The sequence below is a fragment of the Palaemon carinicauda genome, chromosome 31 (assembly GCF_036898095.1).
Source record: "Palaemon carinicauda isolate YSFRI2023 chromosome 31, ASM3689809v2, whole genome shotgun sequence".
Lineage (NCBI taxonomy): Eukaryota > Metazoa > Arthropoda > Malacostraca > Decapoda > Palaemonidae > Palaemon > Palaemon carinicauda.
In genome coordinates this window covers 11,152,780-11,178,898 of record NC_090755.1, presented here as the reverse complement: position 1 = coordinate 11,178,898, position 26,119 = coordinate 11,152,780, and the positions used below count along the sequence as shown (strand labels likewise).

Genomic DNA, 26,119 nt, shown 5'->3' with positions numbered 1-26,119 from the left:
TTCCGACGTCACGATCTATTCCGAGTGCGGTTGATCCGAAGTTAAGTGTTTTGCAAGATATGCTGTTAAAGCTTTCTTCTTTAATGAAAGCTTACGATCCTGTTCCTGTGCGAAATGATCCTTTGCTTGTTGTACGTCATGGTTCTGGGATACGTGATTCAGGTCTTCAACCTTCTAAACAAGATTTGTTACCTCACGCTGACGTTATCCCTAGTGTCAGCTTTGCTGTTAAACGAGATGCGGAGCATAAATCTCGATGTAACTTTGATCGACAGTCAGTTAATTTGAGTCATAACTTTGATCAGCAGTCACTGCAGTTCCGCCAAGACTTTGAACGTCAGCCACCGCAGTCACAACGTGACGTTGAGCTGCAGACACCGCAGACACGACATGACGTTGAGCGGCAGACACCGTAGAGACGACGTGACGTCGAGCGTCAGTCACCGAAGTCACAATATAGCATCGAACAGCAGTCACCGCTGTTACTACGTGACGTTTGAACGTCGGTCACTTCAGTCACGACGTGTAGTAGAATAACATTCTCTGCAGTCACAACGTGACATCGACCCTCCAACTTTAACTTCTGTTCATATACAAGTTGATGTAGCCTGTCAGGCATTTCCTTCACGTCATTCTGAATATAAATCTCCTTCTCGCAAGACTTTAGATTTATCACATGATGTGCCTTCTGAAGAAGTTGATGACCCCCTTTCAACTAATGTACCTTTGGGGATTCATTCAGAAGAGGAGGAACCTAGGGTTGTCCAACAATCCCTTGTTTAAAAAAAAAAAAAAAAAAAAAAGATTTTCTTTAGGGAAATTTTGTCCTACTCATTTTGTAACGGCTGCTCCACGTTCTCCGCTGTCTGAGTTTACTCTTGGCATGACTTTCTTCGACTCCTACATATACAAAGTCAGTTCTCTCTCGTTCTTCCAAGAGAGCCATGCGCTTACTGGGAGACTGGTTGGAATCCAGGAGAAGTTTAGGAAAGTCTGCTTTTGCTTTTCCTCCTTCTAAATTAGCTTCTCGCTCGAGCGTCTGGTGTGACACAGGAGAATTTCTCAACTTGGGAGTACCTGCCTCTGCCCAGGGAGACTTCTTAAGCCTAGTGGACTCTCATCGTCGTCTAGCCATGAGACGCTCCAAGATTTTATAGTCTTCTTCAGAGCTAGACCATCTCCTTAAAGGAGTTTTTTCGAGCGTTTGAAGTATTTAATTTTTTGGATTGGTCCCTGGGAGCCTTAAGTAAGAAGGTCTCTCCAGCGGACAATGTATTGCTGTACAAATTATGTCATGCATGAACAAGGCCATAAGGGATGGCTCCAATGAACTGGCAGCCACGTTCACTGTAGGAGTACTTAAGATGTAAGTGCGCTCAATGTGTTCATTGTCAAGACAAAGTTCACGATGAAGACTACCAAATCTGTCTTGGCAGCAGTAAGGGAAGGCGACTGGATGGTCTCTCTCGACCTTCAGGATGCATACTTCCACATCCCGATTCATCCAAACTTTCAACAATATCTGAGGTTTGTGGACGGGAAAGTAGTGTACCAATTTCGAGCACTGTGCTTCGGCCTCAGTCCTGCTCCTCTTGTTTTTACAAGGTTCATGCAAAATGTAGCAAGCTTTCTACATTTTTCAGGGATCAGAGCCTCCCTTTATTTTGACGACTGGCTAATCAGGGCGTCGTCATTAAATCGCTCTCTGGAGAACCTTAAATGGACATTAGACCTAACCAAGGAGCTAGGTCTCATAGTGAACGTAGAGAAGTTGTAACTTACTCCATCCCAGACTATTCTTTATTTGGGTATGGAGATACAGTGTCGAATTTTTCGGGCCTTTTCGTCTCCCACAAGAATGGAACAAGCTCTGTTAAAAGTCTGTCACTTGCAGGGAAAAACAGTTGCTCTGTAAGAGTTTGAACTAGCCTCGTGGGAACTCTTTCATCGCTGGAGTAGTTTATCTCTCTGGGGAGACTCAACCTTTGCCCTCTCCAATTTCACCTAAACCATTGGAACAAGGAGAAGGGCTTAGAGAGTATCTCTATCCCAATCTCCAACTCAGTCAAGACATGTCTGACTTGGTGGGACAGCAACGTCAGACTTCGAGAAAGTCTTTCTCTTGCGATCAAGAACCCAAACCATGTGTTGTATTCAGATGCATCGGATTTTGGCTGGGGAGCGCCACTGGACAGTCTGGAATGCTCGGGTCTTTGGTCCACGGATCAGAAGAAACTCCATTTAAGGCAAGAAACATCTCTCTTTTGACGAGATTCGTGCAAGGAGAAATGAATGTCTTAGCGGACTGCCTCAGCAGAAGAGGACAAGTCATCTCCATGGAGTGGACGTTGCACAAGATTATGTGCGAGAAGCTATGGATGACATGGGGTCAACCCACCATAGATCTTTTTGCGACTTCACTGACAAAGAGGCTCCCAACTTACTGCTCTCCATTTCCAGATCCAGAGGCAGCCCACATAGACGCTTTCCTGCTGGACTGGTCTCACCTAGACATCTATGCCTTCCCACCATTCAAGATCCTAGACAAGGTTCTTCAGAAGTTCGCTTCTCACGAAGGGACCAGGTTGACGTTGGTTGCTCCCCTCTTGCCGTCGAGAGAATGGTTCACAGAGGTTCTTCTATGGCCGGTGGACTTTCCAAGAAGTTTACCGTTACGAATGGATCTCCTGCGTCAGCCTCTTGTAAAGAGATTTCATCAAAGTCTCCTCGCGCTTCGTCTAACTGCCTTCATTCTATCGAAATACTCTAGAGCTCGTGGGTTTTCGAAGGAGGCAGCTAGAGCGATCGCAAGAGCTAGAAGGTCCTCTACCATTAGGATCTACCAATCCAAATGGGAGGTATTTAGAGACTGGTGCAAGTCCTCCTCTATTTCCTCTTCCAATACCACTGTAGCACAGATTGCAGACTTTCTACTTTATCTTAGAAATGATCGCATCCTTTCTGCCTCAACTATTAAAGGCTACAGAAGCATTTTAGCTTCAGTTTTTAGACAGAAATTTAGATCTGTCTGATAATAAAGATCTTCTAGACCTTCTCAAGTCTTTTGAGACTTCCAAGGAGCGTCAGATCACTACAACTGCTTGGTATTTGGACGTGGTCCTTTAGTTCCTTATATCTGAAAGGTTTGAGCCGTTGAATTCAACATCACTCAAAGATCTTACACTCAAAACTCTCTTTTTAGTGAGCATGGCTACCGCAAAGAGTTAGTGAAGTATATGCCTTCAGCATAATTTTGGCCTCTGCTCTAATAAAGCAGTATGCTTGCTTCAACTTGGTTTTTTAGCCAAAAGAGAACGGCCATCTCGTCCATGGCCTAAGTCGTTTGAACTTCCCAGTCTATCTGAAATTGTTGGGAACGAAATTGAAAGAGTCCTGTGCCCTGTAAGAGCTCTTAAATTTTATTTAAATAGAACTAAAACGCTGCGAGGCATTTCAGAGGCTTTATGGTGTTCAGTTAAAAAAGACCACCTTGCCGATGTCGAAAAATGCGTTGTCATATTTTATTAGACTTTTAACCAGAGAGGCTCACTCTCATTTAAGTGATAGTGAAGTTAGAGCGGTGGCAACTTCAGTAGCGTTCAAACAAAATAGATCCCTTGGAAGCATTATGGACGCAACCTTTAGGAGGAGTAAATCTGTGTTCGCTTCACATTATTTAAAAAATGTCCAGACTCTTTATGAGGACTGCTACATGTTGGGACCATTCGTAGCAGCGAGTGCAGTAGTGGGTGAAGGTTCTACCACTACATTCCCTTAATCCCAATATCCTTTTTCTTCTCTTGAAACTTTTAATTTTTTGGGTTGTACGTGGAGACTAAGAAGTCTTCCGCAATCTTTTGATTTGGCGGGTGGTCAAACTTGTTTCTTGAGAGTGCCCTGATCAAGGGTATTGATGAGGTCCTGTTATAGGGGTGTTCACCCTGATTATAACAGCTCCTGGGAGTCTTTCAGCATCCTGAGAGGATCGCTGGGCTTCGTAAGGATAGCGGACTAATGAGGCAGAGTAATCATCAGAGTCAGCTTCCTTATCAGGTACCTATACTTAAGTTTGTTTTTTGAATATTTGTCAAAAACTCTTGAGCATATACGCCTTTATTGTTTTAATACTGGTCTCTACCCACCACCATGGATGTGAATCAGCTATATATATATATATATATTCACCGGCTAAGTTTAATATTTAAAAATTATATTTTCATTTTAAAATAAATTTTTTAATATACTGTACTTACCCGGTGAATATATATAATTGAAGGCCCTCCCTTCCTCCCCGATAGAGACCCTACGGACTGAGAAGAACTGAACTTGTTGAGAAGTATATGCGGTATCTGGCCGATAGTCGGCGCTGGTGGGCACACCCAGCAACCTTCATGGTGATCGCTCGCGAGTTTTTGGAATCTGTCAACCGTCGGAGACGTAAGCCATATATATATTCACCGGCTAAGTATATTCAAAAATTTATTTTAAATTGAAAATATAATTTTTCATTTGTTATTTTTGTAGATGTTAAAGAAGAACTTGACATAAAGGAAGAGTTGGTGGAGCCAAAGTTTGAGCCTTCAGATACAGAAATTGGTGGTAAAGATATGCCAGAGTATGTCAGTTCAACAGGAGTATTGAATAGATGTGAGTAATCAGTAACTTTTTGGTTATTTTATATATGCTATTTAAGTAATAACAGATGTGTCTGTTCTTAAATGTAATTCAGTATCCTAACCTTTAATTTATACAATATAGGTTATTCAGGAGGCTACAATTAATCTTGTTGTTATGGTACCTCGTCTTACTTGGCCATTATTAAACAGAAGGACAATTATGTTTTATATTAGGGAAGAGATGTGTCGGTTAGATTACAGTTTGAAATACTGCATCAGTATTTCTGTAAAACATGCAGTGAAATGTGGAAGTGTGATTTTAAACATAAAATCCCAAGGCCATTGCCAAATAGACATTGTCTGATACTTTAGCAAAGATTCATTATAGTATTTATTTTTATTAAACTCCCCTGAGGTTCTTATTGCTTTTACTTGAGTCTATGATGGTGACTAACCCAAAATGAAAATTTCTCATTCTCTCCCCTTGCAAAATGCCTCCCCCTTTTGGGAAATACCACACTATGTGGCAGTTGATGACAAGTAACTAGTCGACAACTTGATATAGTGCCCCTCATTTCTCGTCACTGATGTCTAAATAAGGCATCTGTATTTAATATTTTGCCTCGCGATACAATTCGAATTTCGGTAGTTTATTTTGAACCAATAAATCACGATGTGATAATATTTTTTCCTTGGCATTGTACCAGCTGCCAGCTGTATGTAATGTTGTATTTATGTATATGAAGGAATATTGTTCACTCGAAATCCCACTTCCTTCAAGTGACGTCGACTGTTAGTTGACGACTTTGATCAGCAGTTAGTAACTTCTATCTATCTATCTATCTGTCTGGGTGCCATATCCTTGACGTGGGCGGTCAATTGCCTCCACCTGGTCTTGTCTCTAGCTCTGTATAAATTGTGCAGCTGTTACATTCTCATTTGTATCCTCCAGTAAGCTGTCCAAAAAACCTTTTCCTTTGCCGGCCTCTTGCTCTTCTACTTTCCATCTTTCCCGTAAGGCACAAAATTTTTTATCTTTTCTCTTATTATTACATATCCTAGAAATTCCATCTGCCTTCTTATCACTTTTAAAAGTGATCTCTCCTGATTCACTCTTCTCCATACCCCCTCATTTGTTACTCTCTCAGTCCATGGGATCTTCAACATTCTTCTGTAAAACCATAATTCAGCTGCATTTATTTTATTTTACAAGTTCTTGTTTAATATCCACATCTCTGAGCCATGAGTAAATGTGGACCGTACGTAGGTTTTCAGTGCTCTAACTCGCCTTAATTTTTATCCTGTCATTTTTCTGTAGGGTTTTCAGTTTGATGAAGAAATTTTTTTCTCTTATTCTTTTTTCTATTTCTTTATTACATCTCGCATCATGTGTTATCATACTGCCTAGATATACAAAGACATTTCTTTGTTTTATTGTTGTTCCATCCAATATGATGTTGCAATTTGGAGGTTGCAGTTTTTTTTATGCTACTACCACTTCTGTTTTCTTTATGTTGACTTTTAGTCCCATGTTCTCTCTCTCGCTTTTTACCATGTCAAGGAGTGTTTGCAGTTAGTAACTTGAAAGTAATTAAAAGTCTAATAACATAATAGCATTTTTTAATAGTTTACTTTTAGTTCAGGGTAGACTGGGAACACTAGGCTAACTTCTTGAGTTTTACAAAGTGGTGCTTTTCTGTAGTGGATGATTATGTCTATTCCTTTTTGCCTTTATTAGCATGAATCTTCATTTAAAGATTATTTTTTTCTATAACTTATGGAAGGTAGACTTTTGTTATTAGTAGTGAGGTCACCCCATTAGAATTTATCTTGTGTATTTTTTTGGCTTCTAGATGCATTAACGTCGGTCTTCCGAATGAGTTTCTTGCCTAGGGAGCCGTAAAGTATACAGTAACTTATTTTGCTAGCGTTGTGAAAACCTCCTCCATTTGTGTTTTTCTAGATTGATTGAACCCTAATATGACCCAGATATTGTCATGATAAATGGTGTCAGGTGTGGGGTCGTTATTATTGATATAACGCCGGTGCTAAGTGATTTTAGCCGATGTGCAATTATTGAAAAAGTGGAAACAAAAGATAACAATAAAAATGGTACTCGGTTTGGCACACATGTTGGCACCTGCCCTTCCTTTCGTGACAAAGGAAAGGAAATAAAGAAATAAACTATATGAGAAGTTATGAACAATTAAAAGGGAATATTTTAAAAACTGTAACAACATTAAAATGGATGGTTATGTCAGCATTTTCAACATAAATACATTTGCTGCAAGTTTGAACTTTTGAAGTTCTACCGATTCAACTACCCAATTAGGAAGATTATTCCACAACTTGGTCACAGCTGGAATAAAACTTGTTTAGTTATCTTCCATTTATTGGTAGTACACCAAAACTACATTCTACACTTCTGCGAACTCTTGATAATTGTATATTCTTTGATTATCCAAGTTCCCCTGCTGAAATGGTCTCATGAGCTATGGTAACGAGAGGTATCTTTTGTCAGCTATGATTATGTAGGGAACTTAAACTTCAGTATCAGGAAGCATAGATATGTCTGGGATATTGAGTTGTCCAGACTACAAAGGTTTGCACAAATCAGATTATCTGAAAAGTCCCAAATCACTCTACCAACCAACCCCATCAACATCAATTGTGATAAGTTCGCTGTCAGCATCTGCCTGTGCTTGACATACATACATACATATACCAAGGCACTTCCCCCAATTTTGGGGGGTAGCCGACATCAACAAAGAAACAAAAACAAAAAGGGGACCTCTACTCTCTACGTTCCTCCCAGCCTAACAAGGGACTCAACCGAGTTCAGCTGGTACTGCTAGGGTGTCACAGCCCACCCTCCCACATTATCCACCACAGATGAAGCTTCATAATGCTGAATCCCCTACTGCTGCTACCTCCGCGGTCATCTAAGGCATCGGAGGCAGCAGCAGGGCCTACCGGAACTGCGTCACAATCGCTCGCCATTCATTCCTATTTCTAGCACGCTCTCTTGCCTCGCTCACATCTATCCTCCTATCACCCAGAGCTTCCTTCACTCCATCCATCCACCCAAACCTTGGCCTTCCTCTCGTACTTCTCCCATCAACTCTTGCATTCATCACCTTCTTTAGCAGACAACCATTTTCCATTCTCTCAACATGGCCAAACCACCTTAACACATTCATATCCACTCTAGATGCTAACTCATTTCTTACACCCGTTCTCACCCTCACCACTTCGTTCCTAACCCTATCTACTCGAGGTACACCAGCCATACTCCTTAGACACTTCATCTTAAACACATTCAATTTCTGTCTCTCCATCACTTTCATTCCCCACAACTCCGATCCATACATCACGGTTGGTACAATCACTTTCTCACATAGAACTCTCTTTACATTCATGCCCAACCCTCTATTTTTTTACTACTCCCTTAACTGCCCCCAACACTTTGCAACCTTCATTCACTCTCTGACGTACATCTGCTTCCACTCCACCATTTGCTGCAACAACAGACCCCAAGTACTTGAACTGATCCACCTCCTCAAGTAACTCTCCATTCAACATGACATTCAACCTTGCACCACCTTCCCTTCTCGTACATCTCATAACCTTACTCTTACCCACATTGACTCTCAACTTCCTTCTCTCACACACACTCCCAAATTCTGTCGCTAATCGTCCAAGCTTCTCTTCTGTGTCTGCAATCAGTACAGTATCATCTGCAAACAAAAACTGATTTACCTCCCATTCATGGTCATTCTCGTCTACCAGTTTTAATCCTCGTCCAAGCACTCGAGCATTCACCTCTCTCACCACTCCATCAACATACAAGTTAAACAACCATGGCGACATCACACATCCCTGTCTCAGCCCCACTCTCACCGGAAACCAATCACTCACTTCATTTCCTATCCTAACACATGCTTTACTACCTTTGTAGAAACTTTTCACTGCTTGCAACAACCTTCCACCAACTCCATATAACCTCATCACATTCCACATTGCTTCCCTATCAACTCTATCATACGCTTTCTCCAGATACATAAACGCAACATACACCTCCTTACCTTTTGCTAAATGTTTCTTGCATATCTGCCTAATTGTAAAAATCTGATTCATACAACCCCTACCTCTTCTAAAACCACCATGTATTTCTAAGATTGCATTCTCTGTTTTATCCTTGATCCTATTAATCATTACTCTACCATACACTTTTCCAACTACGCTTAACAAACTAATACCTCTTGAATTACAACACTCATGCACATCTCCCTTACCCTTATATAGTGGTACAGTACATGCACAAACCCAATCTACTGGTACCATTGACAACACAGAACACATATTAAACAATCTCACCAACCATTCAAGTACAGTCACACCCCCCTCCTTCAACATCTCAGCTCTCACACCATCCATACCAGATGCTTTTCCTACTCTCGTTTCATCTAGTGCTCTCCTCACTTCATCTATTGTAATCTCTCTCTCATTCTCATCTCCCATCACTGGCACCTCAACAACTGCAACAGCAATTATATCTGCGTCCCTATTATCCTCAACATTCAGTAAACTTTCAAAATATTCCGCCCATCTTTTCCTAGCCTCCTCTCCTTTTAACAACCTTCCATTTCCATCTTTCACTGCCTCTTCAATTCTTGAACTAGCCTTCCTTACTCTCTTCACTTTTTTTCCAAACTTCTTCTTATTCTCTTCATATGAATAACCCAATCCCTGACTCCACCTCAGGTCAGCTGCCCTCTTTGCCTCACGTACCTTGCGCTTTACTTCCACATTTTTCTCTATATTTTTCATACTTCTCTATACTATTACTCTGCAGCCATTCTTCAAAAGCCCTCTTTTTCTCTTCCACTTTTACCTTCACTCCTTCATTCCACCATTCACTGCCCTTCCTCATGCTGCCTCCAACAACCTTCTTTCCACACACATCACTTGCCATCCCAACAAAATTTTCTTTTACTAACTTCCACTCCTCTAAATTGCCAGTTTCTCTTACTTTCACTTCGTCATATATCATTTTCAACCTTTCCTGATATTTACTTTTTACCCCCGGTTTTATTAGCTCTTCAACCCTCACTAGCTCCCTTTTACATCCACCTACTCTATTCCCCCATTCTTTTGCTACTACTAATTTTCCTTCCACCAAAAAATGATCAGACATACAGTTAGCCATACCCCTAAACACGTGCACGTCTTTCAATCTTCCAAACATTCTTTTAGTTATCAACACATAATCCATTAATGCCCTTTCTATTACTCTTCCATTTACCACTCTTACCCATGTATACTTGTTTTTATCTTTCTTTTTGAAAAAGCTAGAAGTTATCACCATCTCTTGCTCAACACACATATCTACCAGTCTCTCACCACTCTCATTTTCACCTGGTACGCCATACTTCCCAATGACACCTTCTACCTCTCCAGCGCCCACTCTAGCATTTAAGTCACCCATGACAACTACATAACTCCTTCTACCCAGTCCTTCTACACACCTAGTTAATTCATTCCAGAACTCATTCCGCTCTTCTTCACTTTTCTCACTACCTGGCCCATACGCACTGACAAACGCCCAACAATCCCTACCCAACCTAACTCTTACCTTACCGTGCTTGACGAGAAAGAGAATTTTTTTTTATAATTGTAGTATGTTGAACCCTCCTGGCTGGACACTATTTTAATATGCTTCCTATTGAATGCTCCCATACAGTTGGAAAAATTCAATTTTTCATACAATTTTTCTGCAGTTTTAAGCCGAACTTCCTTGGTTAGAGCCTCTTAAGTAATATTGCAAGTTTCCTTTACAACTTCTGAAATAGTGTTTCTACCACGACAAAAACGCAATGCCATAGATCGAAAAGATTCACCAGTTGCGAGAAACCTGAAAAGGAGAAAAAAAAAAAACAAATAAAGATTTTGTTTGTTATGCTAGTCAACATATTACTATTAGCAGACCATTACACTTATAGCCATATTACTTGAATCTTTTTTTCAAACTTGCATATACCTGCTACATTTTGGTTTATAAATAATGCTTTTAATATATCTTGTAGCTATTTCTCTTAAAAAAATGGAAAACCTAGAAGACTTAAAGTAAAGAAATTTAAGAAATTGGAAAAACCCAAATCTGGTGATTGGATCTTTGGAATTGCCTCTTGGTTCACTCGGTTATCATTTCTGAAAAACATTTATCTGCCAGAACCTAGGAGCTCCAATTGGAATCATCCCTGCCTGGCGATTTGCCAGACTGGGGTTCACCTCATGCTTGATACTTTCTTGTAGCTTCTGCATCCTCTCGAGTCCTGGGCACTGATCATATGTATATATGGTTAGTCTCTAAGGCACTGTCCTGCTAATCAGGGCAATGTCGCTGTCCCTTGCCCCTGCCATTCATGAGTGGCCTTTAAACCTTCAAATTGATGATAACCTGTCTGTAGCTGGTGATGACAATGAATCTCATGTAAGTCATGTTTCTCCATTGAGATAATGGTCGTCAAATAAACCTGTCATCTAAAAAGCAGAGAAGACTAGATCTTGATTACATGTCAAGAAAATATGAACACCTCATTGAAACTGAAAAACAGAAGCTAGAATTCTTAAGAAAGGATGAGGAAGAATCTGATAATGAAGAGTTGCTTTTCTTCCAAAGTTGAATACTTTAAATGAAGAAACTAAACCCTACAAAAATCACTGTGAACCACCGCATCTTCATAATATATGACTGGTGCGCAAGAAATTGCAGCAAATCTGGAAACTAGAAACTTTTGTGCAATTCGAAATGTCACAAAATTTCATCTAGTAATGTGATGATGTAAACTGCCAAAGTAATGAGATTGTAAATTTATTAAGAAATTATAAGACTTGCCAAAATCTACTTTCTTGCCTTTTTTTCTTCTAACTGGTCAATCTCCCAATGCTGTTTTACAAACTGGATGGCTAAATCTAGAAATCAAGAAAAAACACACTTGGGTCAATTTACAGCAACATTGTCTATCTCACAATTTGGCCTTGCACTTTCCACTTTGGCCGTAACATTTAGTTCTATATTAAGGTCCCACATTCATGAAACAGTAAAATCTTATAGTTTAGTATAATTGATGGATAATAATCAATACTTTATGGCTTAAAGTACTGTAATACTGTACAGAAGTTACATTGTTTTTAATTTTTGGCTTTCGAATGGTCATGAACAAGAACAGTACTGTACTGTACTATACTGCCTTAATTTTTGGAAAAGGTAATTTCTGTTAAAAATGGTGGCTAAGTAGCTCCTTGAATACTTATTTCTTCTAAATAATTGTAAACATCACTCATGAACTGAATTTACTTCTAGCGCATAACCTACTATAGGCAATTTACATTTTCTCTCCATCCTCTTTGTACTGTACCTGTATTTTCATCCGCTTGTAATTTGTCGCAGGGAAGATGCCGCAAAACTCTGGTTGTTTCCGAGGTGTGAGAATAACCAGTCAGTCAAGAAAGATAGTGATGAATGTCCATCGTTATTTACGATCCTTTGATGAACGTGAGTGCGAGACTAGCGTTAATGAGAAAACAGCGGCGGCCACTGGAGTCTCTATGTCCTCTTTAAATCACATCAAAAAGCAGGCAAGAGGTGGAAGATTTAAATCCCCTCCTCCCAGGGTAAGAGATTCTGTAGTAAGAAGCATTGATGCTGATAAAGAGGAGAAGATCAGGAAAGCAATACTATCGTTTTATGAAAGAAGAGAGTTGCCTACAATGGATGCTGTAAGGCGTGTGCTGAAAGGACCACCTTTCAAGCTTGTGTGTGCCAGGGCATCGCTCCAAAAACTCACAGATCATCTAGGGTTTCGCTGCAGGAGAATCCAGGGCGTCAGGGTTGTTTTAATTGAGAAAAATTACTTAGTTGCGGCTAGAAATAAGTACTTGAGACTGTTGATTGAAAATAGAACTAGTGATAACCCAAGACCAGAGATATATGTAAGCAAAACCTGTGTTACCCTAAATGGAAATGGCATAAAGCCGAGACAGAAAAAAGTTACCAACGAATATTTGGTTATTGGTCATGCAGGTGGGGAGGATGGCTTTGTTTCAGGGGCATTCCTTTCATTCAGATCGAGAAGCAAGAATAAAGTACATTATTCCATGAACAGTGAGAGTTTCCAGTTCTGGTTCCAAAATCATGTACTTCCTAACATTCCTTCCCAGTCACTTATCATTATGGACATTTCTCCCTCACATTCCAGTGTTAGTAATAAAGTACCAACTAGGAGTTCAAAGAAATGTGACGTTATAAAATGGCTGACACAAAACAACATTGAACATGAGTCCTTCCTCTCCAAAGCTGAACTGTTGCAGCTTGTTTCATTAAACAAATACATGCAGGTCTATGAAATTGACGAAATTGCCAAGAAGCACGGACATTTAGTCATTAGAATTCCCCCTTTTCATTATAGTTTAAACCCCATGGAGTTCATATGGCAGGAAGTGAAATTGTCAATAAGAAAAGCTAATCACAAGTGCCCTCAGACATTGGATAAAGTGGGGAAGATAGCCAGAGATGTGACAGCTAATATCACTAAAAAAGACTGGAAAAGATTTATCTCTGACAGCAGGTACGTAGAAGAGGATTACAGAAGTAAAGACCTTGCTTTGGAACGCGCTTTGGAAAGCGTTGTTCTTTCTTGTGACGACTTAAGTAGTGATTCTGATGTTGAATATTTAGCCTGAATATAACCCAATTTTTCAGTGCGATCATAGTGAAAAAAGACTATTCTTTATTACTTCACTGGCAGCTTGAAGAGGGTTATTGTTTGAACTATACTATACCTCTCATATGAGTTGATTAATTTGTTGCAAGTAGTAAATGATTTGAAGTGTTGTGCTTTAAATATTCATAATAAGGTATATAATTGTTAACCATTGTCATTGCTTGATCATGAGGTGTGGCTTTTCACAGCAAGCCTTGCTGTATATATTTCATCTTCATCATTATCATAATAGTACTTGCATATTGTATAGCTCATGATCACAATTATCATTATCATTTCAACTTTTGATGTACAGTAATATATATTACAAATTAAAAGAAGATTAAACTGTGATATAGTAATATTTTTATAGTTTTTTTTTTTTTCTAAAATATTACTGGTATTTTTGTAAGATTGTAACAAACTAGAATTGGTAATTATAATGCATTGATTGAAAATGGGAAACTCCTAAGTTGTAGAGTGCTGTATTTTCTCATTTCCAAAGCAACCTTATTGACATAATGATGAAGATTTCCCCATATTTTAAAATACTTCATTTTGTTGAAATTATCTGGACATGATTAAAGGCAGTTCGGAAAGTACAAGTGGTGTTTAACTGTATGAGAAGTCAAAGGAATGAAAAATTGTAACGTAAAGATTTTTCACAATAACTGACTAGCTGTGCTAAAGTGGGGATAAGAGGAAACATGGTAAAATGAGTATGCATACAGTAGATGGATCATAGAGCCATCTTCTGGTGGGAAGGAATGATAAGAGATGAGAGCATGTAAAAGAGAGAGAGAGATAATTATAGGAAATAAGTTTGGATTGTTGAGAGGTATGAAGGGAAGAATTAACTGAAAGGTCCCTCCAAAAATGCTGATTCAGAAGGTTGAGATCTGGATATTTTTTTTCCAGTGTTTAGGATTACCTAAAGTTTGAAGAAAAATGTCAAAAAAGTTTCTGTATTTGTAAATTTTTTCTTGAATTAATTTATTGGTTTTCAAACACTTTTAACATTTCTCTACTTTGAATGTTTATAACAAGATACATATATGGATACATGAGTTTTGTAAAGCAACTTAGTGCACATATTAATTCTGCAGATTACATGTTGAAGTAATAACTATTTTATAATATTTGGTCCTTTTTGACTCCTCAAGTTGTCCATCTCCAACTTATCTCACTCCAATTTCCACATTTCATGATGAAATCCTACCAAATAAAACTCTATGTATTCATAGTACAGTATATTTGTTTTTGTGTGTGTGTAATACAGGACTCTGTATGGCAGATAAACTTCACATATAGATTGCTGTGATCTAGTTGGAGACGACCCTCATATCCATGGTCAAGACAGCATGCTGTAACCTTAGGGATATAGTAGTTATTATCCCTAAGGTTAGGGCTGGCTATTGTAGCCCTGTTTTCCATTACAGTGATGTAATTTGTTCCTACACGAATACAAATATAATAGGAGTATGATTTCTTCGTAACGAACTCGGCCATTACAATTTATAATGAAGTGTCTGTAGTACCTGGCAGGTGGCTAAGAAGCCCTGCCCTCCTTGCCAGCACTGAGAAAGCCACTTTGATTTGAGCTACTGGGTTGCACACATGTGTGCTTTGTGTAACCTTGGCTAGCTGCCGTATTTTTATCTTTTTCTTTTCTCGTTACAGTTTGCTGTGTTTGGATGAATAAATAGAACATGAGTGGATATGTACATGGATTCCTATTCTTTGTGTGCGTTTTGTAGGGGCCTTGACTATCTATTTGCAGTCTTCCCCTTTGATGAGTGTAAAGATTGGCTGTCACCGCAGTGGGTGGAGTAAGACAAGAAAAGGAAGAAGAATGGGATCATTCGACTTTGGAGTCATCCTCAAAGTCGTAGTCCTTGGCCGTTTCTTTCTTCCCCGGGTACTCTAACCCCTGAGGCATAGCAAAGGACAACACATCATACTTCACAATTATTTATTTGCACACACCTGACTATGCACCCCCTTATCCTAGGAGGAATTTTCACCTGTTCATGCACATTCCTCTAGTTGCACGCATTCACCTATTCAAATTCGCTTATCTAGCACTGTTGTATATGCATATTTGCTCTCCTAATAGAGGACAGTTTCCAAGTTTGGGATCGCTCACCAGTTTGTCTGCATAACTTCATGAGCTTGTCTATTTAGGTAAGACCCTCGGAGAAGGATATGTGGCGTAAGCAGTCTTTGGGAGAACATGAACATCTGTCACTCTATGACTCAACTCACTACCACCTTGTGTGCTCATACTCTCCAGAGGCCAGAAAAGAGTTGGTCCAACAGCTGTCCCGATTGGAAGGTACAAACCTTTCAATGGTACAAACTATTGTTCTCTAGTCTTGGGAAGTGCCATAGCCTCTGTACCCTGGTCTTCCACTGTCTTAGGTTAGAGTTCTCTTGCTTGAGGGTACAATCGGGCTCACTATTCTATCTTAATTGTCTTCCTCTTGTTTTAAAGGTTTTATAGTTTATATAGGAAGTATATGTTTTAGTGTTGTTACTGTTCTTTGTTTCTTTTCCTCACGGGGCTATTTTCCCTGTTGATGGGGCCCCTGGGCTTATAGCATCCTGCTTTTCCAACTAGGGTTATAGCTTAATAAGTAATAATAATAATAATAATAATCCAGCCTCAGTTCCAGGCAGAGAATGATGTACCTAGGGTGCTTATAGATAAAATGTGGGTGAGGATCTTTTTTTTTTTCGGAGGACAGCATCAGTAGACTCAGGAAGGTAGCATGACCTTCCCTTATTGAACAAGACTGGGAAGAAAAGGTACTCGGACGCCTCTCATTCTTCAAGAAGCTCTTACCTCTTGGGCAACTCCACCAATGATCTCTTCAATGGTACCTGAAGAGACAGTGGTCAGCATTCCAACAGCAGCAAGTGGGTCACTGGTTGCGTTGATGATCGACAACATGATTGTAGTGGTGTACGTCAACAAAAAGTTGGCAAAGCAGGTGCACTCATGGGTGCTGGACAATGCATTGGGAATATTGCCAAGAATTATTCTGGGCAAGAGGCACATTGGCAACCTCGCTCGCTAGGGTCAAACAGTAGGAGCGGACTGGGAGAGATTCCTCTTAGTCATAGAGGTGAAAGGCTATCACTCAGCCTTGAGGTAGGTCTTTAGACTGAAGGGCTTATACCTTTTCACATTATGGTAATTGCCAATGCTCATGAGAAGCTTCAAGCAGTCTTGCTACAAGAGAACTCAGACCACCAGTCTTTTTCTTCTTATTTGCATCCGTGTGTTATGTAAATAGACTCCTTAGGTCCCTTATAGGGCCCCTTGTGAACCGTTACGATAGTCATTGGATAGGGACCTCACTGAAGACCGTTTTTCTCATGGTGTTAATCTCAATGAAGAGTAAGCGAGCTTCACAGAATTTCTTATGTGGTAAGTTATTGAGGGATTGAGAAGGTCTCTTTCACTGTCTTTCCAGAGATTTTGTCAAAAACCCAGAACCTTTCTGTTGATGATATAAGGTCTGAGTTTCTTCTCATCTACCTGAAGGATGCATCTGACAATCCAGATGATTTTTTGTCTTGTAAGGGTGCTTCATTGCTTTCTGAAGAGAACCAAACCCATCAAACTGCAGATTCAGAATATCTTTGTTAGTGCTGGCACAAATACAAGGAATCTCAACGAACACCACTTCCTTCTGCTTTTAATGGACAGTCAAAAGATCATATACTCAAGATGTAAATCCTGATGGAGCAGTACCATCAGGGGATTTGGTTTGATGTTGACCTTCAGAAAGAACCTGTCAGTGGTGCAAGTTATGCCAGTCGTTGTCTGGAAGAGCCAGACACAATCTGCGGGAGTATACTCACAGGTCATTGAATACATCATCAGGACCTGTGGTAGGTGCTCAGCAGGTTGTGTAGTAAACCTAGTTCCTTCATAGGACAAGAAGCATCTTGTCTGATATGTTAGCCACAATGTTAGTTTAGGATGACGTAAGGTATCTCGCTCTTTTTTTTCTCTCCTGCACCCTCCCTTGGGTGCAGCGGATTTGCCGTTATTTGGCTTGATCGGGCAAAGATGCAGTCCATAACGAGCAACGTTTGTAAAGGAGGAAGATTTAGAAGTATCTCCCCATCCTCCTTATGTGGGGGAGGATAGAAAAAGTTGGACCCCTAATTTGCCACAAGTAGTGATAATCATATCCTTCCAAGAACAAAGGTTAGCCATCTCGTAGGTGAAGGTCCAAGTGTCTTCTCAATGTGCTGGCAGGGAGTCGTAGCTTCCCTGTCGCCAACTACTAACTACCGACAGCTCATTATAAACTTTAATATATGAGGTCCAGCTATGCAGAAATCATACTCCTCGTAAAGTACTCAGGTTTGTATAGATAGGATGCACCTGTAATATCATGTTGATTTGAAATGCTGGTGTTGGATATTTTGATATGAAAGCAATGTATTTATCAGGGGAAAACCCATTTTGAACCAGTATGAGAAAGCTTGACTTTCATTTAGCTGGTCGACATCATCACAAATGTGTTTTGTCACCTTAATATATTGACAGGGTTAAGTGTGAAGGGATTTTTGTTTTACCTTTATCCTGTCTTATGTCCTTATTGCATAAATTTTAAACATAAGACTTACCCGGTAGTTATATATATAGCTATACGTCCCTGACGTCCGGCAGAAATTTCAAAACTCGCGGCAATCGCAGATTCGGTAGCCAGGTGTACCACCTGCGCGCCCCTAGCGAGGTACCTGGAAACATTCCACGATTCTTCAGATCTACCCTGCCGGCCACGCCGGCAACATAATTGGATTTTTCACTTGCTGTAACCTGTATAATTGCAGTCATCTTGGTGATGTACATTTTACTGTTGGCTTTTGCTAGTTTGGTTTTATTTTAACAGAGTAGTGGTTGGGTTATGATCGATATGTTCATAAATTGAAAGGAGTAGGATTAGGAGTTTTTTCCACCTACTGAAAAAATAACGAACCTATTCTTTAAAACATGATGGCGGTAGGTAAACACTTAGCCAACTCTATGACGTCACAATCATATGACGTAATCTGCGTAGCTACGTAGTATGACTTACATTTTCATTTCTTTTTCGATGCAAAGAATGGAAAGTAAAACTCTCCTTACAAACTAGAAGTAGTTAAGTTTTTATAATATAAAAGGGATGTATTATTTTTAAAATATATTTGTTCCAACACGGAGTACTTACCTCGAACTACTTTCTTAGGAGTATCTGGGATCTCCCAACACCAGAATTTTGTGTAGTTTACCCTACCTCCGTTTTCTATGCGGGGTAACCTCTGGCGGAGTGATACGCGCCATGAGGCGACCCGGGGTCAGAGAGCGTGCTCGCTCAGGTCTCGACCTCCAGTAAGTTTTCTGGTCGCGTTGTGATTACATCTCGCTGTGCTCTCCTTACCCAGTGCGACCCTTTGTGTCCCACGCGGTCCTCTTGTGTTCATACCTTACCTTATCCTACCCTTTCCCTCTGTGTTCCTGTGTCTTGTGGTGCTTTACTGGTTCGTTGTGGAGCATCCCCGTCATTGTCCCGGGCCTATGGCTGGTAAATCTTGTGGGGCTTTTCTGTCCAAGCCGGAAGTCGACCCCCACTCCTTGTGTTCGTCATGTAGGGGCAGTGTGTGTTCCCCTGCAGCCACATGTCCAGAATGTGAATCCTGGAATGAAAAAGAAGGCTACCAAGAGGTCGCCGAAGAAGCCAAGCATTGCCTCGCCTCTTGCTTCGCCTCTTGCTTCGCCCGATGCCTCTTCGGAGAGAGCTTCTCTGCCGCCTTCCCCTACCCAGAGTAGGGGACGAGGTAAGTTTGTTGTGGGGAAGCGGCCCATTGCTCTTCCCCAGCAGTCTGTGATGTCTGTTGGTGGGGATGATGTGTCGGTTCAGGCAAGTGGGGGGCCTGAGGGAGGGACGGGAGTGTGTTCGGGAGACAAGGGCCTGGTGCCAGCAGGTCCCGTCTCTACCAACAATCCTATGTGGGGGAAGGCTGCCACAATCTCTTCCCCCGCTTCTTGGATCTGCGTTTCAGGTACGTCAGCGGCCGGGGGAGATGCCGAGATAGAGGATTCAGCGAGTTCGAACCCCCTCGCGTGGGCGCCGCCGAGGACGCCCTTCAGGTCGCCCATGAGACTGGAGGAGGAGTTCGACACCTGGTTTACCCGTAAGAAAGTGCCTCGCTCTCCCCCCCCCCCATCAGCAACACTCCCGCCCGTCTTTCTCCAGCCTTCTTCATCAGCGGACCGGCATGAAGAACCACCAGCAACGCGGGACGACTCGGACCGATCAGCACGTTCGTACCAGTCTTCGGTCTCCTCTTTTGGGTCGTACTCTTTCTCCTCGGAAGATGAAGGTCCGAGGGACTCGAAGAGGAGACGAGACAGATCCCGCAGGAGGAGGTCCCGTTCTCTTTCCCGTTCCCGATCTCGCCATGCCAGGAGGCATTACAGATCCCCCAGGAGGAAACACAGGAAGAGCCGCTCGTCAAAAGAAGAATGGGTGCGTGTCACCATCCCACGCAGTCACCTCATAGGAGCTTCAGCAGCCCCGAATACCTCTGGCTGGCTCCCGAGAGCTCTTTCTCCATCCTCGAGGTACGGCCCCTCCAGCAGGCCTGAACATCGATGGAAGCCCTCGCATCAGGTCTTGGTTGACAGGCATAAGCCCGCGAAGGTTCCAACTTCATCCGCACAGCGCAGAGATGCCCCTTCGGACTGGCAGCCTTGTCCTGGCCCACGGCCCTTCAACCGAACGCCCTGACCGTAAGAGTCATCCAGCTAGCACGGGGAAGCCCGCAGCCACATGGATCCCCGCAGGAGGGGGTAGGCCCATGACGGATATCCTCATCCCAGTGGGGCTGCCCGCTCAGCGAGTCGAGCCGCCGAGAGCTCTCCACGAGAGAAAGATGCCTCCACCTCAAGCGGAGCCCTCTGCCTTAGACGTTCCTAGTAAGGCGGAGGACCACTCAGCCGAGGGCCTCGTCGATAGCGGAGAATGTTCGACGGAGGAGGTCTCCACGTATAGGAAGGTCCTGGCCCTCGTCAGGCGTCATCATAGGCTGGATGAGCCGAAGCCCTCGACGGACGAAGCCTGGCTCTCCGGGCTCAGAAGGATGGTGGATAACCCTGTGCAACAAAGGCCTTCACTGGCTCTTCCCCTGGCGAGGGACGTTAGGCTGGGTATGGACCATATAGATAGGTTCATAGCCAGCCAGGCGAATGCTCCCAGGAATCAGAGCGCCTCCAAACTCCTCCAGGGGCTTAAGACACAGAAATGTTTTTATCTCCCGGAGGGGCGCCGCAGAGGTCCCTGTACGGTTGAGCCAGCAATTGCCATCCTTAATCAGGGAGTCGCTGAAGACAGGGCTTCCTCCGCTCCAGTATGTTTTTCTCCGACGGAAACCTCCATGATGGAGGACATGGCCCTGGATTTGGTGTACGTCTCATTATGGTTAGACTGGTGGGCCTGCACGTTGGTAGGTTTTCAGGCCTCCCATGACCTCTCCGTCCCCGAGAACCAGACCTTGCTGAGGGAACTAATTAGCTCAGGAGGGAAGGCTCTCAAGTTCCTATCGTACTAGTCCCTCTCGCAGGCAGCCAACTGGGTCCTGGGGAAGTGGGTCACAGTCCTGAGTAAGTTGGTCCGGAGATTACCAGACAGAGAAGCGAGAGCCTTAAGGAACTTACCCCTGTGGGGCGACTCGGTGTTCCCCCTGAAGGCGGTGGAAGAGACTATGGAGAGGGTCAGGAAACTGACGGATGTGGGAGAACCCAGACCCCCTCCAGCAAGATGGCCTGCCCATAGGAGACCCTCTTCGGATGTCTCACCCTCCCCGCGCCTCGCCGATCCAGCCCAGAAGGGACGCCCCGTCGGTGTCGTGGCACCAGCCCTCGCAGCCCTCCCGTAGGGGTACTTCGGCCTCTCAGGCGAGCTTCAGACCATCCTACTCTAACTCCAGCCACGCTTCTCGAAGGAGATAGGATGGGAGGCCCCCTACTCCTGCCGAAGCCTCAGGTAGGGGGATGCCTCAAACACTCTTGGCATGCATGGCTGGACCACGGAGCGGATCCGTGGACCGTAACAGTGCTGAAGGAAGGATACAGGTTGCCCTGCCTAGCGGAGCCGCCCCCTCTGATCCCGGACCAGCAGGCAGAGTGGTTGGCACCCAAGGACCCCTTGAAAAAGACAGCGTTGCAGGAGGAAGTTTCGGCCATGCAGTAGAACCAGTCAAGAATCCAGGACCGGGGTTCTACATCAGGCTCTTCCTGGTGGAGAAAGCGACAGGGGGCTGGAGACTGGTCATAGACCTCTCAGCCCTCACGCAAGACCGACTTCAAGATGGACACCCCGAAGTCGGTCTTAGAGGCCTAGAGGGAAGAGGACTTCATGATGTCCATAGACCTCAAGGACGCCTACTTCCAGATCCCTGTCCACCCCTCCAGCAGGAAGTTCTTAAGAGTAAAATGGGGTACCCAGACATTACAGTTCAGAACCCTCTGCTTCGGTCTGTCGACAGCTCCTCAGGTCTTCACGAGAGTCTTCGCAACAGTTTCAGCCTGGGCACACGAATAGGGCATCCGCCTGATTCGGTACCTAGACGACTGGTTGTTGCTTTCAGCCTCAGAGGGAGCACTGAAGGAGCAAGGCGCGAAACTTCTGCGGTTCTGCAACGTCTTGGGTATCATCATCAACCTGGAGAAGTCTCAGCTGATACCCTCCACCAGGATGACCTACCTAGTGATGGTTCTAGACTCCCAGTTGCGAGAGCCTTCCCCTCCGCGGAGAGACTGGACAACCTAGAGCAGGTACTCCGGCCCTTCCTGTCGGGCCAGCCCAGGAGAGCCAAGGACTGGCAAAGGTTGATAGGCCATCTCGTGTCGTTGGAAAAGTTAGTCCCCCAGGGAAGGCTCAAACTCAGGGGCGTGTAGTGGAACCTGAAGGAGCTCTGGAACCAGGGGGACTCCCCGCACAAGATAGTCCCGGTGTCCCCAGAGACGAAGGAGGCCCTGAAGTGGTGGCACGTCAGAGCAAACACCCTCAAGGGAATGCCCTTCGCAGTCGACCCTCCGGAGATGCTGCTATTCACGGACGCATCCAAGGAGGGTTGGGGAGCCCATCTTCTCGACAAGGCAGCAAAAGGAAAATGGTACTCTGAGGAGAGGAGCCGGCACATAAACGTGCTAGAACTGATGGCCGTGCAAAGGGCATGCCGAGAGTTCGTCCATCTTCTATGGGGAAACACCGTGGCTCTGATGTGCGACAACGCCACGGTGGTGGCCTACGTGAAAAAGCAGGGAGGACTGAAGTCAAGGGAACTGTGCAGTCTCACGACGGAATTCCTGGAATGGGCAGAGGAGGAGCAGATCAAGATCACAGCCAGGTTCATTCCGGGAAAGAGGAACGTCTTAGCCAATGGCCTCAGCAGGATGGGTCAAGTTGTAAGGTCGGAATGGTCCCTACACCCAGGAGTGGCCAGGACCATCATCCTGAAGTGGGGCTCTCCAGTAATAGACCTCTTCGCCCCGAGGCTAAACGCATAGCTCCCCGTGTTTTGTTCTCCTGTGTCAGATCCAACAACAGCGTTCGAGGATGCCTTTCAACATCCTTGGGACAATCTCGACGGAATGCTCAAGCAGGTCCTCAACAGGGTGAGGCGGGCGGACAACCTGTGGATGACTTTGGTAGCGCCCTGGTGGTCGGAGAGAGAATGGTTCGCAGACCTAAAGGAACTGGCGCGCCTTCCGCCTTGGCCTCTTCCGGACAGGCCAGACCTTCTCCGGCAGCCTCACTTCCAAAGGTTTCACGAAAACCCTCGGTCCCTCCGCCTTCACGCGTGGAGGTTATCGAGCGTCTCCTGAGGAAGGAAGGATATTCGTCGAAGACCGCAGAGAGGATGTCAGGTTACCTAAGACGTTCGTCGGTCGCGGTATACCAAGCGAAGTGGGCTACCTTTACAAAATGGTGCTCCTCGAAGAACATCAGGCCATTAGGGGCCTCCGTTCACGAGATAGCAGACTTCCTGGTCTATCTTAGGGACGAAGTGGGCACGTCCATTCCAGCCATCAAAGGAGTCCGAGCAACGTTGGGCGAAGTCTTCCTCATAAAGGGCATCGACCTAGGTGCTTCCAGGCATACTGTATATCAATGCTCATCAAGAGCTTTGAACAGTCATGTCACCCCCCAGGCCACTAGAGTGCCCCAGTGGGATGTGGGTAGAGTGCTGAAGATGCTATCGGAACCTCCCTTCGAGCCTCTTAAGGATATCCTAGACAAGGAGCTCACCCTCAAGACGGTCTTCTTGTTAGCCCTTGCTTCGGCGAAAAGAGTAAGCGAGATTCATGGGCTTTCTTATGAGGTCTCTCACTCGAAGGGGTGGTGAGAAGCTACCTTCAGGTTCTTACCCACCTTCGTGGCCAAAACTCAGAACCCAGCTGTATGGGTCCCTAGGTTTGAGGGGTTCTCAGTGCCAGCAATCCCGCGGACAGACAACCCGTGGGACTTGCTACTGTGCCCAGTCAGGGCAGTACGGAAGTACCTAGAGAGGACGGCCAGACTTCGTCCCGAGACCAAGAGTCTGTTCGTCTCCTCAGGACTGGTGAAGAAGCCGGTATCCAAGAATACGGTCTCCCTCTGGCTGCGACAGGTAATCATGAGAGCCTACGACAGTTCGGGAGTCTCCCTTCCGGGAAAACCTAGACCCTATGACATTAGAGGCATGAGTACTTTGTTGGCTTTCGAGAGGAACATGGCAGTGGGCCAGATCCTGAGGGCAGGTACGTGGTCAAGACAATCAACCTTTACGGCTCACAACCTGAAGGAATGTTTGAAAAAATCCTTGGATGGGTTCTCTCTTGGTCCAGTCATTTCCGCACTCCAGAAGATTTAAGGTGTAGCCCCGGGGAAGCCGTGGGCGGTAAGTCCAAGAGACACAGGTTCCTTCCTTACCCTTTTTCCCCCCGATCACCTTCCCCTTCATGACCCTTGATTCCTTAACCTTCCATGGGATACACTGTCAGTGAAAGAATACGTCTCCAAGGATTTTTACAGAGGTGAGTTACTTAGACACTAAGATAGTTTTTTGCGTAGTTTCTCTATTTCCCGTCTTTCTATATTTGAGATCAGCAGAACCTAGCCTCCTATCTAGGTTTCTCTTTTCTCTTCGTCGACGGTCTCTAGGTCCGAAGGGCCACTCCCACCTCCTAAAGTATAAGTCTCCTAAGAAAGTAATTCGTGGTAAGTACTCCGTGTTGGAACAAATCACAAATTTTAAGTAATTTGTATTTTTCCTAACAGTACTTACCTCGAACTACTTTCGGGTTATGGCCCCCCCATCCTGCCCCGAGTGCCTTACAGGACTAAATAGAAACCTATCTATCTAAAACTTACTGGAGGTTGAGACCTGAGCGAGCACACTCTCTGACCCCGGGTTGCCTCATGGCGTGTATCACTCCGCCAGAGGTTCCCCGACATAGAAAACGGAGGTAGGGTAAACTACACAAAATTCTTGTCGGTTGGGAGGAGATCCCAGATACTCCTAAGAAAGTAGTTCGAGGTAAGTACTGTTAGGAAAAATACAAATTACTTAAAATTTGTGATTTGTCCTATTAGTGTTCTTTATTTAGATAAACGATCTATTTTCAGAGTTTAAATAAAATAGCGTACAGTTAAAGTTACGCTACGCAGTTCTCAGTCAATCGATGCAGTATCACAAATTACTTTGTATCGTTATTCATGAAAAGTAAAATTCTACTTAACAACCAAAGTATTTAAGTTCTTATAATACAAAAGGAATATATTATTTTTAAAAATATATTTGTCCTATTAGTATACTTTATTTAGAGAATCATCGATCTATTTTCAGAGTTCAAATAAAAGTAGCGTACAGTTAAAATTACGCTATGTTGTTCTCAGGCAGTCGATACAGTCTCACAAATTACTTTGCATCGTTATTTATTTTTGTTTTCAATATTGGGATTTCTAATATTAATCAAATAACCTATTGAATTCTCAATCAAGCCCTTGGCGGAAGATTAATATCTCTCGCAGCGGGCAGGTTTTATTAATATATTACATTTGATGTACTTTCTTTTTACAAGGTAAAAGGCTTATATGTCTTTTCTTTGGTCTTATGTGAAAGAATATTAAAAAATGTTATTTTCATTAGTAAAATAAATTTTTGAATATACTTACCCGATAATCATGTAGCTGTCAACTCCGTTGCCCGACAGAATTCTACGGGAGGGATACGCCAGCTATCACTATACTAGAAGGGGGTGTACTCACAAGCGCCACCTGTGGCCAGGTACTACAGTACTTGTTGTTGACGCCACCTCACTTTTTCCTCGGTCCACTGGTTCTCTATGGGGAGGAAGGGTGGGTCAATTAAATCATGATTATCGGGTAAGTATATTCAAAAATTTATTTTACTAATGAAAATAACATTTTTCAATATTAAACTTACCCGATAATCATGTAGCTGATTCACACCCAGGGGGGTGGGTGAAAAACCAGTGTACAAGACTAAAGGATAGCTAAGTATCCCGTATTTCATATAATCAGTTATCCACAATAACAATGAAATAATAAGTACCTGGTAAGGAAGTCGACTTGAACCGTTACTCTGCCTTTAATAAGATCGTCTTCCTTACTGAGCGCAGCGTTCCTCTTGGAAGGCTGAATCAACTCAAAGGTGCTAAAGTATACAGGG

At 43.4% G+C, this 26,119-nt stretch overlaps 1 protein-coding gene across 1 annotated transcript in view; it reads left to right on the top strand.

Annotated features, from left to right (window-relative positions):
- Window positions 1-14,452, top strand: part of Dlip2 (Dorsal interacting protein 2) — a 50,234-nt gene extending 35,782 nt beyond the window's left edge. The window contains exons 5-6 of the mRNA XM_068354819.1: window positions 4,525-4,647; window positions 12,070-14,452. Coding sequence (XP_068210920.1) covers window positions 4,525-4,647; window positions 12,070-13,361 — 1,415 coding nt within the window. The 3' untranslated portion in view covers window positions 13,362-14,452. The remainder of the gene's footprint in view (window positions 1-4,524; window positions 4,648-12,069) is intronic.
- Window positions 14,453-26,119: the final 11,667 nt, after the last annotated feature.